General features: G+C 37.8%; 1 protein-coding gene across 1 annotated transcript in view; it reads right to left on the reverse strand.

The window, feature by feature from the left end:
* The window catches only part of MALRD1 (MAM and LDL receptor class A domain containing 1), a gene marked incomplete at its 5' end in the record, with an annotated part of 676,620 nt that overhangs the window by 428,801 nt on the left and 225,680 nt on the right, over positions 1–22,139 (reverse strand). The window contains 2 exons of the mRNA XM_080679375.1: positions 17,374–17,536; positions 20,216–20,392. Of these exons, the coding sequence (XP_080535501.1) occupies positions 17,374–17,536; positions 20,216–20,392 (340 nt within the window). The remainder of the gene's footprint in view (positions 1–17,373; positions 17,537–20,215; positions 20,393–22,139) is intronic.

Below are 22,139 nucleotides of genomic sequence, written 5' to 3' on the forward strand. Positions count from 1 at the left end.
AACACTTTTGACACATACACACACAAAACACACACACACACACACACACAAAACTGCCACATGGTAAGCACTCAAAAAATATTTGTCAAATGAGTGAATGAAACAAACTTGATTTTGAGAATCACTAGATAAGTGATAACTTCTAATAGAAATTTTCTGACCCAGCTTTCAAAACATATTAGAAAAAGTTATGAGAGATAAAAGGTATGACAAAACGTTATAGAGATCAACAATCCAAAAAGACATAACAATCTTTAATGTACATGAACCTAACAACAGAGCATCAAACTATGTGAGGCAAAAACTACTAAAGAAATAGATGAATTCACTATCTTAGAAACTTCAACAACCCTATATCAGGAATGGACACTTACAGCAGATAAAAGATCAGTAAGGACATAGTTGAACAAAGCAACATCATTAATCAACTGCATATAATTGACACCTATAGACTACCTCATTCAACAACAGATTACGTATTTGTCTCAAGCTTACATAAAACATTCACATTTAATGAGGACTCTTAGCAGAAATACACAAGCAATTCTTAAAGCTTAACAATAAAAAATCAAAAAACTCAACTCAATTAAGAAATGGGCCAAAGACCTGGACACCTCACCAAAAATATACGAAAATGGCAAATAAGCATATGTTATCAGGGAAATGCAAATTAGGGCAACAATGAGATACTAGTACACACCTACTAGAATAGTCAAAATCTAGAACATTAACACCACCAAATTCTGGAGAAAATGAGGATGAATAATAAGTCTCATTCATTGCTGGTGGGAATACAAAATGGTACAGACACTTTGGAAGACTGTTTAGTGGTTCCTTATAAAACTAAACATACTCTTACCATACAATCCAGAAATTATACTCCTTTGTATTTACCTAAAAGAGTTGAAAACTTGTGTCCACACAAAAACCTGCACATGGATGTTTATAGCAATTTTATTCATAATTGCCAAAACTCGGAAGAAACCAAGATGTTCTTCAGTAGGTGAATGTCTAAATAAACTGTGGTGCATTCAGCAATGAGATATCATTCAACGCTAAAAATAAATGAGCTAGCAAGCCATGAAAAGACATATGAGAACCTTAAATGCATATTACTAAGTCAAACAAGCCAATTTAAAAATGCTACATACTGATGATTCCAATATGACATTCTGGAAAAGGCAAAACTTACGGTGAGAGCCAAAAGATCTGTGGTTGTCTGCAGTTGTGAATAGGGGAGGGATATATAGGTAAAGCACATAAAGGATTTTTATGGCAATGAAACTTATCGGTATATTACCAAAATGCTGGATAGATGGCATTATACATTTGTCCAAACCCATTTAATGTATCACACCAAGAGTGAGCTATAATGTAAAATATGGATTTTGGGTCGCTTGATACATCATTGTAGGTTCATCAATTATAACAAAGGTACCTGGATTCATTCTAGAGAATGAAGCAAGATTCATCTAGCACATAAGGAAAGGATCTACAGACAGAGAGGCAGATACACAGTATAAATAGAAATAAGGTGAAAGATACAAAAATGCTTAGTAAATTTTAACCTGTGACACAAATGATATTGTTATTATTTTGTTGATTTCAGTGTTAGACAAAAATAAGAGAATTATTTTAACAATATTAGCTAGCCATGTTTATAGTGAATAGATTTGTTTATTAAGACTTTTTATCTTAAAACATCATATATAGAAACACACCCTGAAATCCCCTCTAATTTGCCCGGTGTATCTTACCGGTACTATTACTTTCTGTAGGTTCCCTAATATGAAAAAGCTTGAGAAGCACAGATATATCCGAGCCCCTTTCCCTATTTGTTTGCTAGTAAACTTAGTTGTAGGAATATAGAAACTGAAAGGAGCAATGGGAGTGAGCAGAAGTCTATCACTGTCTCAAAGTGTAATGTCTGTCATAGAGAAACAACTTCCCTGAAATACCTTCCTATGAAAAGCAGTTTTGCTTATTCTGTAATCTAAAATCGGTGTAAGACTGCTACTATAGTAGGTAAAGCATATATACAAGGAACCAGTCAATGTAAATGGAAAATAGGCTTGTCAGATATAAGTGACAATTATAAATATGCAAATGAGTCAAGGTTTTCCACTCATTTCTTGTTCCTTTAATATTATCAGGGTCTAAATTTAAATGATTCCTGTATGTGAATATTCACATCTGGAAATACCTTTCCAGATATCACAGGCTATGCTGCCTTGAGATTTTAAATACTTCCACCTTTGCGCCAATTTTTTTTTAAAAGAAAAGCCTCTCTGTACTGAGCTAGAAATTAAATTAGTAATAGAATATGAGTAAGTACCAGCTGCAGTGTCTAAAACTAATTATAAGCTGACCCTCGGATTTATGCACTTGAGAGAGCAGAGGAGTTGATACTAGTTCTTAACCTCCTCACAATCATTTGTAAATGAGGAGATTCATGTTGTGCCATTACTTCCCTGTGCTTTGCCACCAGAGTTCAATAGCAGTATTTTAATGCCTTATATACTTTGTTAAGGATGATCATGAATTATCTTTCTTTGAACTTTGCACTATTCTATAGCTTTGCCCATCAGCCATGATTGGTTATTTATAACATCACTGATCTGTGATAGAAAGGTCTATCTAAATTTGATCATGTTAGAAGTATTTTAAAATGTAAACAAACACCACCACAGTGTTTTTGTAGCTGATTGTCTGTTTTTCTAATAATATGAATACAGAATGTCAGAACTGGAATTTATACTACAGCAGTCCTAGCAGTGAAATGGAAATAGTACAAGCTACAACAGTTAAGTGCTATTAAAAGGAAATGTTTTTATTTGAACATGAACAATAAAAGGCTCTAGTCCAGGATAATTTAACAGCAGATTTTTCCATTTCATAAAAAACCTATCATGTCCTTTCATTGTATACCAGGCTTGAAATATGCTGATTCCGTTGCCGGGAATTATTGGGTGTTCATATTTATATGTTTTAGAAATTTTTGATAGAAAATTACATTATTGAATTTAAGAATTGAATTTTGAAATAATGTAATCCTATATAACAAAAGGCTAATATGCAAATAGATCAAATGGCGGAACAACCGAACAACTGGTTGCTATGACGTGCACTGACCACCAAGGGGCACTCACGGATCATGGCAGGCGTCTGCCATGGTGGGATGGTGGAGCAGCTGAGCGGGGGCACCAGACCAAGGCGGGGCACTGGTCGCTGTCATCAGGTGAGCCTCTGGTGCTTACTGAAAATTCTTTGTTCTCGTACACCTGGCACTCACACCTGCTGCCAGCACAGGCCCCACTCACACCCACTGCCAGTGCCGGAGTCGCCGCTCGCACTGCCAGCACCTGGCGCTGGCCCCGCTAGCTTCTCCACCTCCCCTTGCTCCTGAGGGGCAATCAGGGCAGCAGCCATGGCACCGGCCCTGTCGCACCCACTGCTGGCACTGGCCCCAGTAGCTCTGCGCCAACAGTGGGTGTGAGCAGGCCCAACGCCATCAGCACTTGGGAGCAGTGGGAGCAATGGCAGCAGAAGCAGGGCTGCAGACTGACGGGGGACTGGGGTGGGGGGGTTGCGGTGGGAGGGGCCAGGCAGGGGCATGGAGGATGGGCCGAGACCTGTCCCATGCCCACTGCAGCCTCGTGGCCCACAGTTCCTTTCAAGGTGCACAAATTCATGCACTGGGCCCCTAGTAATAAAATAAATAAAAATAGTTTAAGTTTTTAAATCTACACTTTCTAATTAACTTGCCAAAAGTGTTCTCAGATGTCATGAGTCCTAGCTAACAGTATAACTGTGTTTGGTTAGAAAACTTTGTATTTAACTTAAAAGAGACAGCAAAGTAATCCCTTGCAAGAGATTTAGATCTCCACTTTAAAGAGAACATGAGAAATTTTAATTTTAAGCCTAGTGATTTCCCCAAATAAATTCTAGATCAAGACATTTTGTGTCTTTTTTTTTTTTTTTTTTAAGATATGTTTTGTTGATTTCAGAGTGAGGAAGGGAGAGGGAGAGAGAAATAGAAACATCAATGATGAGAGAGAACCATCAATCAGATGCCTCCTGCACGCCCTCTACTGGGGATTGAGCCCACAACCTGGGCATGTGCATAGACCAGGAATAAGTTATTATTCATTTCAGTTACTGTATCCTTCATTTATGACTGGTTCTTTTCTATGCTTTCTATGTTCTTTTTCATGCTGTTGAAGTTCTAAGTTCCTTGAGCAACCTTAAAACCGTTGTTTAAACTCTGTATCTGGTAATTTGCTTGCACCATTTTATTTAGTTCTTTTTCTGGAGATTTCTCCTATCCTTTCATTTAGGAACTATTTCTTTGTCATCACATTTTGGATGCTTCCCTGTGTTTGTTTCCATATATTATGTAGAGCTGCTACATCTCTCCAATGTAGTAGAGTGGCCTTGTGTAGTGTGTCCTATAGGATCCAGTGGCACATCCTCCACAGTTACCCAAGCTGGGCACTCCAGGTGCACCCCTGTTGTAGCTGAACCTTGATTGCTGTTGACATCACTGGGAGGAACTGATCCCACAGGCCAGTGGGCTATGAGGGCCAGCCTTTGACTACAGTGGAGGAGCTACTGCGCAGGAGTCAACTCTATAGAGCAGGACTTGCTTCAGTGGGGCTTTGGTGCTCACCAAGTCTGTCCCGAGTGTTGCTCATGGAGGTGGTAGGGTTGTACTCTGTGTGGTCTGAAGCTGTCTGCTGGTGCACTGGCTCTGAGGCCTCCTGAGAGGTACAAAGTCAGTCACTGTCTGTGCCCGCCAGGTGCCACCCAACACAAACTACAGAGTGATTTGTAGATGAATGCTACTTGTGTTGGGCTTGGAGATGCCCAGGAGAAACCAAGATGTGAACCAAGGTGAGCTGCCACTAGTGCTGGGCCGGGGCTGCTTAGCAAGTGGTAGGGGTACATAGAGGCCAGCTGCTGCTAGTTGAAGAAATCTGAGTAAAGTCCAAAGCAGGACAAGTGTGCCCAAAGCCAAGTGGAGTGAGGAGCTGGGATCCAGGTCTCTCCGCCAGTCTGGCCAGCTCAGCCCCATGACTGTGCCACCCTCACCATCAGAACAGAAGTGGTATTACCTCTTGGGCATCAATGATTTCCAGTGGTCACAGGAAACACACTCTTTTGATAATCATTACTCAATATAATAGAATGTTTCCCTCAGATATAACTTTTCTTTCCTGAATTTCTTATCTGTTGTCTTGTAAAATATCTCCTTCCCAAGTTATCTTCATTTCTGTTTGAGGTACTACCAGTCACCAAGGCACTGAACCTGGGAATCAAATATTTCCCTGCCAACCACTTATGCTGAGTTATTAGGATTTTATATTATAAATCTAAGGTTTATTATTCCTCCATCATGGGTGTAACCACATTTTATCATTGGTGAATTTCTGTGTAGCTATTTAAAACAAGATCAAAATTACTTTTATCATACTGTATTTTGTTTGTTTATTTATATTTTGTGCACTATCAAGCCTCCCACCTTTGTGCCCAGATAATGTTGTGCCTTTGTTATAGTTCTTATATTCTGTTTTAAATGATACCTAATTTTTAAAATCTGTCTTATCTGTATTTCTAAATTTTAAAATTCTTGTATCCCCTTCTGTTACTTGTTTAAATTTTATATAACAGATATTTTAAAAATATCTTTTTACATTTAAAATTTTAATTTAATATAGGGTCTGCTGATCAGAAAACAACTAAATGTGTTCATAAATTTTTTTCAATTACTGTTGACATATAATATTATATTCGTTTCAGATGTACAACATAGTGATTAAACGTGTATATAACTTATGAAGTGATCAACCGCATAAGTCTAATGGCCATCTGACACCATATATAGTTATTACAATGTTATTAATTATATTCCCTATTCTATAATTTACATCCCTGTGACTGTTTTTCTAACTGGAATTTTGTATATCTTAAAACCTTTCCTATTTTCACCTAACACCTGTCCCTTCTGGCAACCATCAATTAGTTCTCTATATCTATGAGTTTGTTTCTGTTTTGTATGTTCATTAATTTTGTATAACCCACATATAAATGAAATTATATGGTATTTGTCTTTGTGCAAAAATATCTCTTAAATTGCATTTTAACATGCCTTTAAAAGTAACATTCCTTAGAGACTATAAATGATCTTATGAATATAGTTTGAAGCTATATATATAGTCACTACATTCTTATAAAAATTTATCTAGATATATGGAGACAATTACAAAAAATAGCAATGATGATATAGTTTTTAAAACCAACAATCTAATCTTAAACTTTATTATCCTAGAAACTGCATTATTTGTGGTGTTATGCTATAAATAAAGTATTTAAATATTTTTAGTTGCCTAAAGTAAACACCATCTATATATACTTCCACTTTTAATCTTATGATTGCAGAAATCTAAGAACTCTGTTAATTATTTTATGCTGAAAAATAATAAAGAAAATAAATTGCTTCATAAAAATGAAAACAATTATGAGTAAATAATAAATAAGTCTAATTAAAATAAAGTTCACAGAACTAGTATATTTCTAATGAGATTATTAAGTGATCACTTAAACTTCAACTTGTTCTCAAAATGTAATGCTATTTACAAAAAAATACATATGATATAGTATAGCATCATAAACTAAAAGATACACACATACACATATATGATAATAACATCAAAAGAAGAGTGGAGACATTAATTGAGGCCTTAGATAAAACAAGGATCAAAAATGCATTCTATAAGTTTCACAGAGTCACTGACATTAGATTATGAACTGAAAAGCATAAAAAGTAATATAATTCAGAGCTCAAGAAAACACAAAACTAAACCAATCCTATATAATAAAAGAGTAATGTGCAAATTGACCATCACTCCAAGATACAAGATGGCTGCCCCAATGTGGACACAAGATGGCTGCCACAAGATGGCTGGTGGGGGAGGGCAGTTGTGGGCAGTTGGGGGTGACCAGGCCAGCAAGGGAGGGCAGTTGGGGTGGCCCAGGCCTACAGGGGAGGGCAGTTGAGGGGGGGAGGCCTGCAGGGGAGGGCAGTAGGGGGGGACCAGGCCGGCAGTGGAGGGAAGTTTGGGGGACCAGGCCTGCAGGAGAGGACAGTTGGGGGCAACCAGGCCTGCAGGGGAGGACAGTTAGGGGTGACCAGGCTGGCAGGGGAGGGCAGTTAGGGGCAATCGGGCCAGCCAGGGAGCAGTTAGGTGTCAATCAGGCTGGCAGTGGAGTGGTTAGGGGCAATCAGGCAGAGGCAGACGAGTGGTTAGGAGCCAGCAGTCCTGGATTGTGAGAGGGATGTCCGACTGCCCATTTAGGCTCCATCCCAGTGGGATCAGGCCTAAACGGGTGGTCTGACATCCCTCAAGGGGTCCCAGATTCAAGGGGATGCAGGCTGGGCTGAGGGACATCCCCTCCCATGCATGAATTTCATGTACTGGGCCTCTAGTATTTCAATAAAATTATATCATGTGCTCATATAGACTAAAAACTAATTGTTCACAAATATTTTCATAAGGAATAAACAAGGTGTAATTTAATTAATCATTTATTCAGTCACTTTAAAAGGGCTATTTTATTTAGCAAATACTGGTATACATCAATAAATCAATATATGTGTAACCAATAAGATAATTAACTGCATCTTTTATAAACCTATTGTAATTTATCATGACATCATAATGCTGGGTATTTTCAAATATCAACCAGGTCTTTATATTGAGCATATGTTTAAAGCCAATTCTTATTAATACTAAAATCTTGAAAGGAAAAATCAATGAAAGGTCCAAATAATATTAAATTATTCCTGAAAGATTTGTCCACAGGATGATGAAGACCTCTACATTTATCTCTATTGAAAAAAATCATGCCAAACCTGCTTGTTCCTTACATAAAACACTTAAGTGGGAAAGTCAGACTCCAATTCGCCAAGGTACAAACTATAAAGCATTTCAAAACAACAAATAGCTAGAAATTAAAAAAGACTGTGATTCTAGAAAAGGAAATAGTTACCTTTGGGGGAAAAGTTATAAAAAAGAGTCCAGTCTTGTGAATACATACCCAAGAAGTTGGTAAAGGTGAAAAAGTTATTAAAGTTAGAAGACCATCTCTCAGAGGCATCCCTGTATGAGAATCAGGGCAAGAAATAGAACTTGTGTTTTTGGGTTATTCACATGAGACCTGAATTTCAATATCTTTTATCAGTGTCTCCAAGTAATTCCAATATGCTTCCAATTTTGAGAACCAGTTCTTGACTAAACAAATGCGTCCTCTAAGTGTGGTTCCCAACCTGGCAGCATCAGCATCACCTGAGAACTTGTTAAAAATGTAAATTCTAGGGTCCCCCCACACCTACCTAGTCAGACATTGTGCAGTGAACCTAAGATTTCTGTGTTTCACAAGTTCTCCAGGTGATTTTGAGAACCACTAAACTAAATCCTCAGCAAAGCAATATGAGCTCACCTTGATTGGCTTATATCAACAAAATCTCATTTTTGGAGATTAAGAAAGAAGGCAAGAATGGTTTGGGGCTTTCAACATTTCTTGGTTTTCTCTCCTGGTTGCCATCACTAGCACGTCACCTATCTCTTCTCCCTTTTCTTCAAAATTATTTATAGAGTACCAGTTTTCTGTCTCTCCATCTCCTGTGGCATAAAATTGCAATCAAGTCATGTCAAATCTTTCAAATGCTTGGCTTTTAAGTAAGAGAGATTCACAAGAAGATGGAGGATAGTGTTAAAGAGCACAGACATTAGCATCTGTGAGATCTGGATTTACAGTTTTCCATCTCTCAAGCTCACTAAGTAGAGTGCCCATAGGCAAGCATCCTTAAGTCTTTGTTTGCTCACTTGTAATTAACTTGAAGATAATTATACCACCCCCAAAAGTTCACTGGGAGGACTTGACATGATTGCATGAAAGGCATCTACACCAAACCCATCACATAATAAACACTCAATTAGGACTGCTTTCATTTCTAGAATGCTTCATTATATGAAAGCAACTACTGTTCTTTTATCAGGCCTCCTTGTTAGTTTTGTGTAGTCAAAGCGGACATGCAGGAGAACACATACCTACTTAAATATAAGAAGTTAATGTAAATTTGACATTTCCCCGATTTTCATTAACAGCATTCACTTAACTGTTTCGATATTGTTCTTTGAAATAGTAAAATTAAAGTAGGTTTCAAATATAAAAATAGACATAATTTATCTTTATTCTACTTAAAGCTTACTACTAATAAATAAATCACCTGAAGTCTTCAGAGAAAAATTATTTAAAGAAATAATTGAATTAACATTAATATCTTCCTTTAGCTCATACATTTAGATTATGAATTGGTATGCACATAATTTGTGTTAGTACCTATTATATGCAAGACTATGCATGATTTTTAATGCATACATTTCATGTATTTTTATAAATACTTTTAAAATAAACACTATGTTGAGAGATATGTATCCATTCATGCATGAAGATATAATAGTTACTCTATGATCTTCATTATTGCTAAACCCTGACTAAATCTTCCATCCTTTTGTTACATGCCCTTAAAACTGATCAAAAATATAAACAAAAACAAAAAACACAATTTTTAGTCTGATCTGCCTATCAACCTTGATAACTAAGGCAAAACTGCCCTTCTTAAGTAATAATGTCATGAAGAACTTGAGGAATATTAGTTCTAAATATCAACTATTTTGGGAAAAAACATGATATTAAGGAACTATATTTTTAATTTCATTATAACTACAGTTCTAAAAGGTAGACTTTGTAAGATCAATGTAAATAGTACTTAGGAGAAAGTACTGTGCTAGACAGAATTATTAATAAAATTTACCTCTACTCCTACTTTATGGTTTAATTTGAATATCACATATACTCTTAGGAATAATTCACATTTTTAGAGTCAGAGACATTTGGATAGCTGCATTAAAGTCATATCATTCTGTAAATAAATGTCTCCAAAATACAAGCATCACATTTAAACAAAATCCTTCATGCCATAAAGAAATAGCAATCTTTCTTTATGCATATTTCTGTGCCTACTCAGTGAGTAGACAACAAATGTAGGAGATAATAGAGCCTTCTTTTCTGCTCTATTAAGTTCACTTTAACTTTTATACTGAGCTTCATATAGACCTCATTAATTTTGTTCAATTTATTTTAGTATCTCAAAATCCACAAAAAAATTTAAGTGCAAGCTAGTGAATTTTTTTGAAACAGAAGTTTAAAAACCAACTTTTATGGTAATCCTTACTGATTGAAAATATTACAATAAATTAATAATGTTTATAATGAAGATTAAAATGTTGAATAGAAAATGAAACTAAAACAAGCAGGTACAGGCAAAGAAATATTTCCATTAGAATACAATTAAGAAGTCTGAATGCAGATTATGTAAGAGATGCATTTAGCTAACTAGGAAGACACTTTAAAAAGCCATCTAAAAAAAACAACACACCAACATTTTTCAGGCACTTTTCTTAGCATTGGAATTTAGGAAAAAAATTCAGATCAGTGGATTCTATGAGACTAATATCCTAGTAGGAGAAAGAAAATAAACCCAGATGGATATATACAGAAAACAATTGATGGAATTAATGTTAAATATCTGAAAAGTGAAGACAGTCATAAAGAATATTATTGAAACAAATAATAGTTCCAAAGTAAAAAAAAAAAAAAAAATGTCCTTTACATCTCCACCTCCCTACCCTGCACTTGATGTAGCTTACTTGACAAACATTCTAAAGTGTAAATGATACAATTTTCTTCCTGGAATCTTGATCACAGCCATATATTTGCTCCACCATCCCTAGTAACTTCTAGTCAAGGTTCTCATCTGATTTAGTTCTGCTGTAAATACTCAGTGCCCTTAAACTTTAATATAATGGCATTGCTTTTGGGGAATCTGTAATGTTATTTTTTAGACATATCCTGCTCATATTTTGTTACACTATCTTTCACTGCCTTCGAAGATGTGATGCCAACCTCAGAAACAAAAGTTACTTTTACTCCTTTCCTAAAGTGATAACTTGTTTTCATCTTTTCTAAATGGTACCCGGAATTTTTGTGAATTTCTATATTCCCTTTCAGAGACCCATTCTGTTCCCTTTATGCCTGGTAATAATTCACAGTGTACTATGGTGAGTGTATGTTACAAACAGAGCAGAAAATTCTTCTTTAGTACTCTAGAGAAGTAATCATTCATGATAAATGGTTAAAAAAAAATAATAATAATAATAATGGAATTGCCTCTATTGACCTCCAGCTTATGGTCCAGGGAGGCATTTACATGATAAGGACTTTAGTTTTTCAGAGATTCTATTTCTCTCTAGTTCATGTCAATAAACCCAACTCAATTATTTCAGCTAATTTTCTGCCAGCTTCCCCCCGCCAAATCCTGTCTACACTCATGTACCAGATTTAATTTTAAATCACTTCTATTATCGTATGATTCATTTGTATAAAAAAACTTGAAATGATTCTTGTGTGCCCCAACCAACTTTGTTGGGTTAATTTGCATACTCACTCCTGATTGGCTGCTGGGCGTTGCGGAGGTATGGTCAATTTTCATATTTCTCTTTTCTTAGTGTAAATAGCAAAGATATATAAAGTATCAACATTTCCATCAATGAATAGATGAAGAAATGTTATACATACATATTTTCAACTGTAACTTAGAAACACCTGCCAGTTGCAATGTAATAGATGAAACTTGAGGGCATTATTCTAAATGAAATAAGTCAAACAGAGAAAGACAAATACTGCATGATCTCAGTTATGTATGTTATCTATAAAAGCCAAACTATAGAGAAAGATGGGAGAATGATGGTTGCCAGGGGCAGGAGGGAGAGAAAATGGAGGAAATAGTTATCACATGAATAATTTCTATATGATATACAGCTGTTGACTATAGTCAACAATATGCTATACTAGAAAGTTGCTAAGAGAGTAGATCTTAAATGTTCTCACCACACACACACACACACACACACACACACACACACACACACACAGTAACTATGTGAGGTGATGGAAATGTTAGCAAACTTTATTGTAGTAATAGTTTTACAATATATACATATGCCAAATCATGTGTCATATACCTTAAACTTACACAACATTATATTTCACTTATATCTCAATTAATCTGGGGAAAATATCACTCTGGGAAAAATAATAATGAAAACTTACCAAGAATACAATTGGTAGAACTAACTGTACAACCTAAGAATTCTGAGATGTAAAAATGATAAAAAGTAAAAAAAAGGCTAATAAAAATGGGTAAAATCATTGCAACATTCAATGATGAAAAAACCCTCCCTCAATGCTTTAAAAGATCTTATAAATCAATAAGAAAAGAAAACACACAAGCACTAGAAACTGAAAACCAAGCAAAATAGCACAAATAGAAAACACACATATACACATCCTGCCCCCCCCCCCCACATACACACACAGAAATACTCCTGGACCAGGCACAGAGAAAAAAATAGGTTACCCTCCTTAGTATTAAAAAAGTGAAAAATAATACAGTTAGCTGCTACTTTAACCTGTCAAGTGAAAAATATGAAAAAATAATTAAATACTCAGTGTTTGGCAAGCATACAAAAAAATAGACACCATCATATGTGCTGTTTGCAAAATGGTAAATTTTTGGAGAGTAACTTAAAATTATAAATCAAATGTTTTAAAATGTAAATATTACTTAATATAAAAGTTCAACTCCGTATGTTTTTTTTTTTACTTTCATGATATAATCTATAATGTGTACAAAGTTGTATATTATTCAGTAAAGACTGATTACATTTCTGTATAACCAAAAGCAACTCATAAACCAACTAGTGAGGAGATGAATTAGTGAATTATGGTACATCCATTTAATGGAATACTATTGGCCCTTTAAAAAGTATAGGTAAATAGTTGCTTATCAATTGTATATGAAATAAAAAGTGGATTAGAAACAATGTGGTTGAATTTGTTACCATAGTTAGCTAGATAAAGGAAGGAAGCCAAGAAAGTCAGACATCATGAGCCAAAATGGCGCAGGGGGAGGTGCTTGACCATAGAGGCCTGTCAGTCTCACCTGGGAAAGGGATCATGCGTGAGGGGTAGACCCATCAGAAGCCCGGAAAAGTTGGGAAGTTGATTGGCTGTTTTGGAAAAGCACCTGATTATAATCCCAGGTGAATAAAGAAGCTCGCTCTCTCTCTCTCTCTCTCTCTCTCTCTCTCTCTCTCTCTCTCTCTCTCTCTCTCTCTTGACCCACACTTGCCCTGCTGGTTCCTATAACAGGTGACTATGTGGTCTAGTGGCCACCTAGGGCCCACAGCTGACTGTGTGGGCTCTAAGGTTTAATATGAAGAGAGACTCTGGACAATGGCCGTTGTTTGAACCTTGCTGAAGACACGGCTGGCTTTTTCCATGGTGGGATGGAGGGAGATAGGACCTTGGGAACTCAGGAAGAGAACTCCTTTGATTTTGCATCACAAATAAACCTTACCACAGCACAATCTCCCCTGTGTGGGTCTCTGAAATGCTTTTCTCCCTATCCTGTGGAAGAGCCTGATTACAACCAACAACATTATGAACCTATTTGCATTAAAAATATATATGCATAAATGTACAATGCTTTCATCATGGTAGAAGGATTTTGCTTGATGTTTTTTATCTTATCTACATATATAACATTTTTATGGTAAAAATAAATTTATTCTTTTGTTGTTGAAAAAAAAGTGTTTTTGTAGAAATAAGAAAGTTAAGAAATTCTTAAGGGAATCAGTATATGGTCTTTACCCATAGTATTTGTATTATCCAAAAAAAATTCAAAGACAAAATCCCTTCAGGTGTTATTAAAGACAAATAGACAACCAAGATAGACATGTAGAACAGATAAACTGTTATCTGACCCTCCGCAGCGACTTCTCTTTCATCGTGTAACACTTTACTGAGCACTACACTTCTATTCATTTACTTGCTGCTTCCATGTCTGATTAAGCTTTCTATCTCAAGATCAGATGTTCAGGAAATACATCCCTAACAGACAAATTGTATGCCTAGGTGCAAGGCTGCCTCTGCATCTTCTATGCCAGTGGTCGGCAAACTGCGCCTCGCGAGCCACATGTAGCTCTTTGGCCCCTTGAGTGTACCTCAATCAGATTGAGGACGTTTTTAGCAAAGGCCAGCTTAGGAGTACCTTAATTAAGTTAATAACAATGTACCTACCTATATAGTTTAAGTTTAAAAACTTTGGCTCTCAAAAGAAATTTCAATCATTGTACTGTTGATATTTATTTGGCTCTGTTGACTAATGAGTTTGCCGACCACTGTTCTAGGCCATAAAGATCTTTTATTTAAGTAATTGATGTATCTGCATAAATCACTATATCAGAAGATCATATGATGTTGCAAAATATTTTCATTTGTGAGCTAGTATGTTAGTATTTTCAAGTCCTTGTCGTAATGTAGAACTTAAATCTAATCTATCTTAACTTAATTAAAGAAATATGTTTTTCTCTAGATTTTGTATAACAATTCTGTGCATACAAATATATTTACTTAATTTTAATGTGGTTAAAGAAAAAGCATATTTAAAAACTTATATAATGAAAATAAATGTTTATTTTTTAATGGAATTGTAACCATGATATAAAAGTTATTATTTTATTGTTAAGCTGATTTTTGGTAACATAACATAAAATCATAAACAATATTATATTCTTAAAACCTGATCCTGAATAGCAAATATTTCATCTAAGCACATTATTGTAGGTATTGTTTACAAGTGTTATTTTCAGCAATGATTTCTCTTAACTTTCCTGTTTTCAAGCCACTATAGTTAATTTTTAAAATTACTTAGAGAGCAACCAAAGGACTTGTATGCATGCATTTAGCTTAACCAATGGACACAGACACTGGGGCGGTGGGGGCTTGCCTGGGGTGGGAATGGCTGGGTGGGGGGGTCAAGTGGGGAAAAAGGAGACATATGTAAAACTTTAGACAATAAGTAAATAAAAAATAAAAAATAAAATTACTTATCAAGCTAAAATACACTGAAATAAAATAAAAATTAAAGAGGTTTAATTCACTAAATCAAAAATTATTAGTATATATGCAGATATAAAAAAATAGGTGCTTAACTCAAGGACAACCTATAATAAAAGCAAATTTTCTTGTGCTTTGGAGGCACAATTATGCATTATATGCAGTCCTGAGGCAAAACTGCTAAAATGCCCCTTCCCACAGGTATTAAAACAGTTAAAAGTACAATGGTAATTTAGATTTTGGCTGTTTGCAGTTTTATTTTTATTCTAATAAATTGCTTCAAAAAGCTGATATTTAACTGAATCTTTTAGAAATTATGCTGGAAGAGTGATAAGGCATCTAAATTGGCCTATAAAATATTATCTTCTTAACAGAGAAGGCTCTCAGAAAGCAATAATTCTGGTATTTAATGTCTAGGAGACTAAAGCATTGAAAATTGTTATTTTTGCAGAGCAGGACACATTAAAATATTTTCAGTTTTACTGAAATTTTGTGCCACATTTATATACAGCACTTAGATACATTATTATATGCCTAGTTATAGCAAAGAGACAACTTGCATTATCTATGGGACTTCTAGTTCATGATGTTAAGCCTAGACAAATTTATCCTAATAAAAGGGTAATATGCTAATTAGACTGGGAGACCTTCTGGATGTCCTTCCAGACAAAGCCATGGTGGTGGGGCTGAGGCAGAGGTGGTTAGGGGCAATCAGGCCAGGAGGGGAGGGCAGTTGGGGGTAATCAGGCTGGCGGGGGGAGGCAGTTGAGGGCAAGCAGGCCGGCAGGGGGGCAGTTGGGGGCGAGCAGGCTGGTGGAGGGGCAGTTGGGGGTGAGCAGGCTGGCAGGCAGGTGAGCAGTTAGGAGCCAGCGGCCCCAGATTGCGAGAGGGATGTCCAACATCCCCCTAGGAATCCAAGATTGGAGAGGGTGCAGGCCGGGATGAGGGACACGCCCCCACCCCATGCACGAATTTCATGCACTGGGCCACTAATGCATAATATAAAGAGGAATATAGGTGCATTTGCCACAGTGAGGACTATAACTCATTTATACCTGAAAGATAATGATCAATGTTATACATAAAGAGAAAAATCTAAGAAAAAATACTTCTACTTTACAAATAAGCAAAATATGAAAGAAAATTGTGTTCATGTAATCAGTATTTTTAATAAATGGCTCATATTCTAATGGTTTAACAACAATCTATAATCAATCCCTAAATTCCAAAATATTTTAAAATATTTTTTTCCAGATAATAATGAGATTGGTACATTTTGTTTTGATCCAATGGAAAGACAGGGGTCATTTTGATTATAATTAGAGAAGAGAACACATAGGCAAAAGGTTTGGGAAAAAAATGTTGGATATTATACAAAGAATGAGGCACTATAGAGGGTGTCTTGAAATTATGTGTCTTTTAGAATTACTCAGAGCAAAAAGTTTTCTCCCAAACTATTTCTCAATTATAATAGTTACTTTAGAGCACACAAATTATATTTTATTTTTAAATGCAATTACCTTAGAACAGTGGTCGGTAAACTCATTAGCCAACAGAGCCAAATATCAACAGTACAACGATTGAAATTTCTTTTGAGAGCCAAATTTTTTAAACTTAAACTTCTTTTAACACCACTTCTTCAAAATAGACTCGCCCAGGCCATGGTATTTTGTGGAAAAGCCACACTCAAGGGGCCAAAGAGCCACATGTGGCTCGTGAGCCGCGGTTTGCCGACTACTGCTTTAGAAGAATGTTTTTATTTCATTGTTTGTCCTGAAACATTCTGTAAATTTTTTAAAAATATATTTTTATTGATTTCAGAGAGACAGGGAGAGGGAGAGAGAGATAGAAACATCAATGATGAGAGAGAATCATTGATGGCCTGCCTCCTGCATGCTCCACACCGGGGATGGAGCCTGCAACCACAGCATGTGCCCTGACTGAGCATAGATCCGCCACCTCCTGATTCGTAGGTCGATGCTCAACCACTGAGCCATGTTAGCTGGCTACAATTTTTTAATTAATCATGAAAGATAATGATCAATGTTATACATATAAAGAAAAATCTAAGAAAAAAATACTTCTACTTTACAAATAAGCATTCACTACTTTCTCAATTTTTTTTCAATTATGTATGAAAGTATATATTTAAGCCCTCCCATTCTATAAATTAAACTTCCATCTTTTATAGCACTGGCCTAGGGTAAAGTGATGGGGCAGAAATTTGGGAACTGCTTTAATGATTAGTTCCTAAGACACATGTTCCAAATATAATATGTTGTCACTTACTTTGTATGGTCCACCGATGGCCTGTGGTTTTCTTCCCCATGATGAATACTGCTTCCATTACCAAGACCCCACTGGAATGTGTTTGAATCTTGAATTAAATTTTCAGGGAGTGGCTGGTACCATTTACACAGGCTTCCTTTTTCAAAGCTACAAACTTCCATTACTTGAATAGGAGGGAGCAGAGACAAGATCAGCTAATCAAAATAAATGTGTCAGTAAATGGTGATTTCTATCTGCATTACCACTTTCTTACTTTCGTTTTTTTTTTTAATTATAATCTAACTTTAACATAATTAAAATAATTAGGCAAATGAGTTGTGTAATTATTAGAAGAGTTTTAAAGAAATCTTGTTTATTATATTCAAACTAGAGGCCCAGTGCACAAAATTCGTGCATGGGCGGGGGGGGGGCGTCGTCTCTCAGGCCAGACTGCACCCTCGGAGGATGTCCAACTGCTGGTTTAGGGGATTGGGCCTAAACCAGCAGTCAGACATCCCTCTTGCAATCCGGGACGCTGCATGCACCAGTGACCATACTTTTCTTACAGGTGAAAGGCATCATGCTGTTGTATGGACAGCTAAATTTTTTTGCCCTGATTGTAAAAAGTAGTACATAACATGATCCTTCTGAGGCAGTAGTACCATTTTTCCCATCTTATAGGTGGAAAAACTAAAGCAGACAGAAGTTAAGTAGTTGGCTTTGTCACACAGTTATAAGTGTCAGAATCAGGGCTGACCACAAAATGTGCAAGCCAGAGTCCATGCAAGTCATCGCTGCATCATCTTGTTTTTTCAGTGTTAGAGTAGCCTTGCCAGGTTTTAATTTTTAAAATTAAGAGACTCTTCCCAATATATAGGGTAAGGGCCCTAGGCCTTGCTGGCAATCAGGGCCATCTATGGGGTGACTGGTGGGCGGGGCAATGTGGGGGCCCCTGCTGGCACTCACCTTGGCTGGCTGCCTGGCACCATCCACTGGCCGGCCACACCGCCTGATTGCCACCACTGGTCGCCTACCTCTCAGGGGGGTTAGGGCAGGGGTGGGCAAACTTTTTGACTCTAGGGCCACAATGGGTTCTTAAACTGGACCGGAGGGCCGGAACAAAAGCATGGATGGAGTGTTTGTGTGAACTAATATAAATTCAAAGTAAAGGAGCGGAGGGGAGAGCAAGAGAACCCTCCGCTCTTTTGGCTCCGCGGGCCAGACAGAACAGCTGAACGGGCCGGATCCGGCCCGCGGGCCGTAGTTTGCCCATGGCTGGGTTAGGGGGAGGGGAAGATGCTCAAAGCATCTGCGTTGAGCATCTGCCCCCTGGTGGTCAGTGCACGTCATAGCCACTGAATGTTCCACCATTTGGTCGATTTGCATATTAGGGTTTTATTATATAGGATACCTATAGTAACTGAAATACTGGGAATAAAGAATCTGCTTTCATGAAGATATGAGATTTTAATTAGCTCCTAAAGCAGCAACTGAAGCATTGCCAGTCTCTTCTAACATAACACATATGTTGCTTTCATGACCTCCAAGTTCTGGTAAGCCTGTTCTTTTTCCACAGTAATATTAACAAAGCTAAACTTTAGCCCAGTCTCTGAATGGATTTTTTCAAATTTCAAACTAAAACTCAAAACAATAAGATTTACAGTAACTTTTACATTGGACCCCTTTGCTTAAAACTTTTCAATATTCTTATAATGACTATATTTTAATATTACACAAAATTACAAGTACATTTTTTATTTTTTATCTATAATAATAAAAGCATAATATGCTAGTTAGACCAGACAGCTGAACAACCTTCCAGATGTCATTCCGGACTTCCTTCCCGATGAAGCCGCGGCAGCAGGGGCCAAGGCAGAGGCGGTTAGGGGCAATCAGGCAGGTAAGCAGAGGGGTTAGGGGTGATCAGGCAGGCAGGTGAATGGTTAGGGCAATCTGGCAGGCAGGCAAGCAGAGGCAGTTAGGGGCAATCAAGCAGGCAGGCAAGCAGTTAGGGGCAATTAGGCAGGCAAGCGAGTGGTTAGGGGTGATCAGGCAGGAAGGCGAGCAGTTAGGGGCATCAGATAGATAGGCAGAGTGGTTAGGGTGATGAGGCAGGCAGGCCGAGTGGTTAAGGATGATGAGGCAGGCAGTCAGAGTGGTTAGGGGCGATCAGGCAGGCCTGCAGGCAAGTGGTTAGGAGCCAGCGGAATTGGGCCTAAACCAGCAGTCAGACATCCCCCGAGGGGTCCTGCAAGAGGGTACAGGCCAGGCTGAGGGCACCCCCTGCATGAATTTCATGCACCAGGCTTCTAGTATTTAAATATGTTTCTATTGATTTTAAGAGAGAGAGGCAGAAGGAAAGGAGAGAAATAGAGAGATAGAAACATCAATGAGAGAAAAACATTGATAGATGCCATGACTGGGAAATGAACTGGTGAACTGATGACATCTTGGTTCAACTGAGCAACAAATCCTCTTTTTTTTTTTTTTAATACATATGTTGTGTATGAAATCTCTCTCTCTCTCTCTCTCTCTCTCTCTCTCTCTCTCTCTCTCTCTCTCCCCCCCCCCCCCTCTCTCTCTCTCTCTCTCTCTCTCTCTCTTCATGTGTCTGTCAATCTTGTATGTGCCCTGGTCTAAAACATAAATTTAAAGGCACTTAAATCTTGTTAAGCATGATAGAAGAATGTATGCTAATTCTTCTATTATAATTTTCTATACAAGTAGCTTTTATATAAAAGAAATGGCTCAAGACAGTTGAAATTTTCTAACAGGACACTAGGCCATGCTACTTAGAGATTATGCTAGAGTTTCCTTATCTGTTTTATGGCTACATTTAATTAAAAAATAATAATTTACTTACCACAAAATGATTCATCTGATTTGTCAGGGCAGTCATATCTAAAATCACATTTCTGGATTTCTTCAACACAGTGACCATTGGATCTGCAGACAAATTCATCATCTGTACAGTTGTGTGGAGGTAATGTTACTGGAATTGAAGTTTCTGGTGGAGTTGGAAGGTCCACTGGCAAATTACCTGGATAAAAAAGAATATTCAGGTGTCATTTAGCAGATATTTCATTTCTTTACAGACTTTACACAATAAGCTTTTCTAACTATGCTTCGCATTCAAAATAATAAAAAAATATTTGATAGTATTTGCTAATCTCCTGAATTCCTTATGTAAGGATATAAGATGGGGTTCTTGGTCTTAGCAATGGCAAATAAGTCTGGGTATCTTTGATTATAAAAGCAGGAGATGGTGCAGCTGGAAATTACTGAGAAACTATTCGGAGATCACTGAATAAATAGGAGGCCTAAGAACAGGGCTCAGAATATCAGCAGGAACCAAGAGAGTCCAGATTCTGGATTAGGAACTAGAGTCCAGGTCTGATTAAACCTTCTACTCCACCATGTGAATCAGGCGTCCTCAAACTACGGCCCGCGGGCCACATGCGGCCCGCCGAGGACATTCATCCGGCCCGCCGGGTGCCGCTGCCTGTCCTGCTTAGCAGCCGACTCGTCCCGGGCCCGCAGTGCGCATAGGAATTTGTTCATAGTTTTTTTTTTTTTAACTACAGTCTGGCCCTCCAACGGTCTGAGGGACAGTGAACTGGCCCCCTGTTTAAAAAGTTTGAGGACCCCTGAAAATGAACTTTGTTCTTCCACTGCTACAATGAATCTAATATCTCCTCATCTTTGTTGCATACATCCTCACATATTCAAGATTCAATGTTGCTAAGAGACCCACACCAGAAGTATTCATCTAGAAGTATTTAAACAATTAAATAAATAATTTCTGAAATGACAAAATTTAGAAGAAACTTATAGAAGTTAATTTGTATAGTAAATTATTTAATAAACATTTGTTAATAATATCCCTATGTCATGTATATAGTAGGTGCAAAAGATTTAAAGTCAAATATATAATCACTGCAATAAAATAATTTATAGACTAGTGGATAAGAAAAATTTTTCATTACAGTTCCATAACATAAGTTTATGATAAAGACTATCACTCATTTAGCTCATTTGCATATATACCAAAAATTTTTATAACATTACATCATTATGTCATTAAGTGTATTAATATTGTGACGTACTTAGAATAGTAAATGTATGCCATGAGCAACATGTAGGTCCTTTTATTTTTTACTAGAGGCCTGGCGCACAAAATTCGTTCATGGGGGGTTGTGTCCCTCAGCCCAGCCTGCACCTTCTCCAATCTGGGACCCCTTGAGGGATGTTGGACCGCCTGTTTAGGCCCGATCCCAATGGGATGGAGCCTAAATGGCAGTCGGACATCCCTTTCACAATCCAGGACTGCTGGCTCCCAACTGCCCTCCCCTGCAGGCCTGCCCCCCCACCGACTGCCCTCCCCTGCAGGCCTGGTCCCCCTCAACTGCCCTCCCCTGCAGGCCTGGTTCCCCCTAACTGCCCTCCCCTGCTGGCCTGGTCTCCCCCAACTGCCCTCCCCTGCTGGCCTGGTCTCCCCCAACTACCCTCCCCTGCAGGCCTGGTCCCCCCCAACTGCCCTCCACTGCATGCCTGGGTCCCCCCAACTGCCCTCCTCTGCCGGCCCAGTCACCCCTAATTGCCTTCCCTGCTTGCCTGATCGCCCTCTACTGCCATCCCCTGCAGGCCTGGGTCCCCCCAACTGCCCTCCCTTGCTGGCCTGGTGTCCCTCAACTGCCCTCTTCTGCCAGCCTGGTCACCCCCAACTGCCCTCCTCTGCTGGCCTGGTCACCTCTAACTGCCCACAACTGCCTTCCCCTGCAGGCCAT

This window comes from Plecotus auritus (assembly GCF_963455305.1).
Source record: "Plecotus auritus genome assembly, chromosome: 1".
NCBI classification, from domain to species: domain Eukaryota; kingdom Metazoa; phylum Chordata; class Mammalia; order Chiroptera; family Vespertilionidae; genus Plecotus; species Plecotus auritus.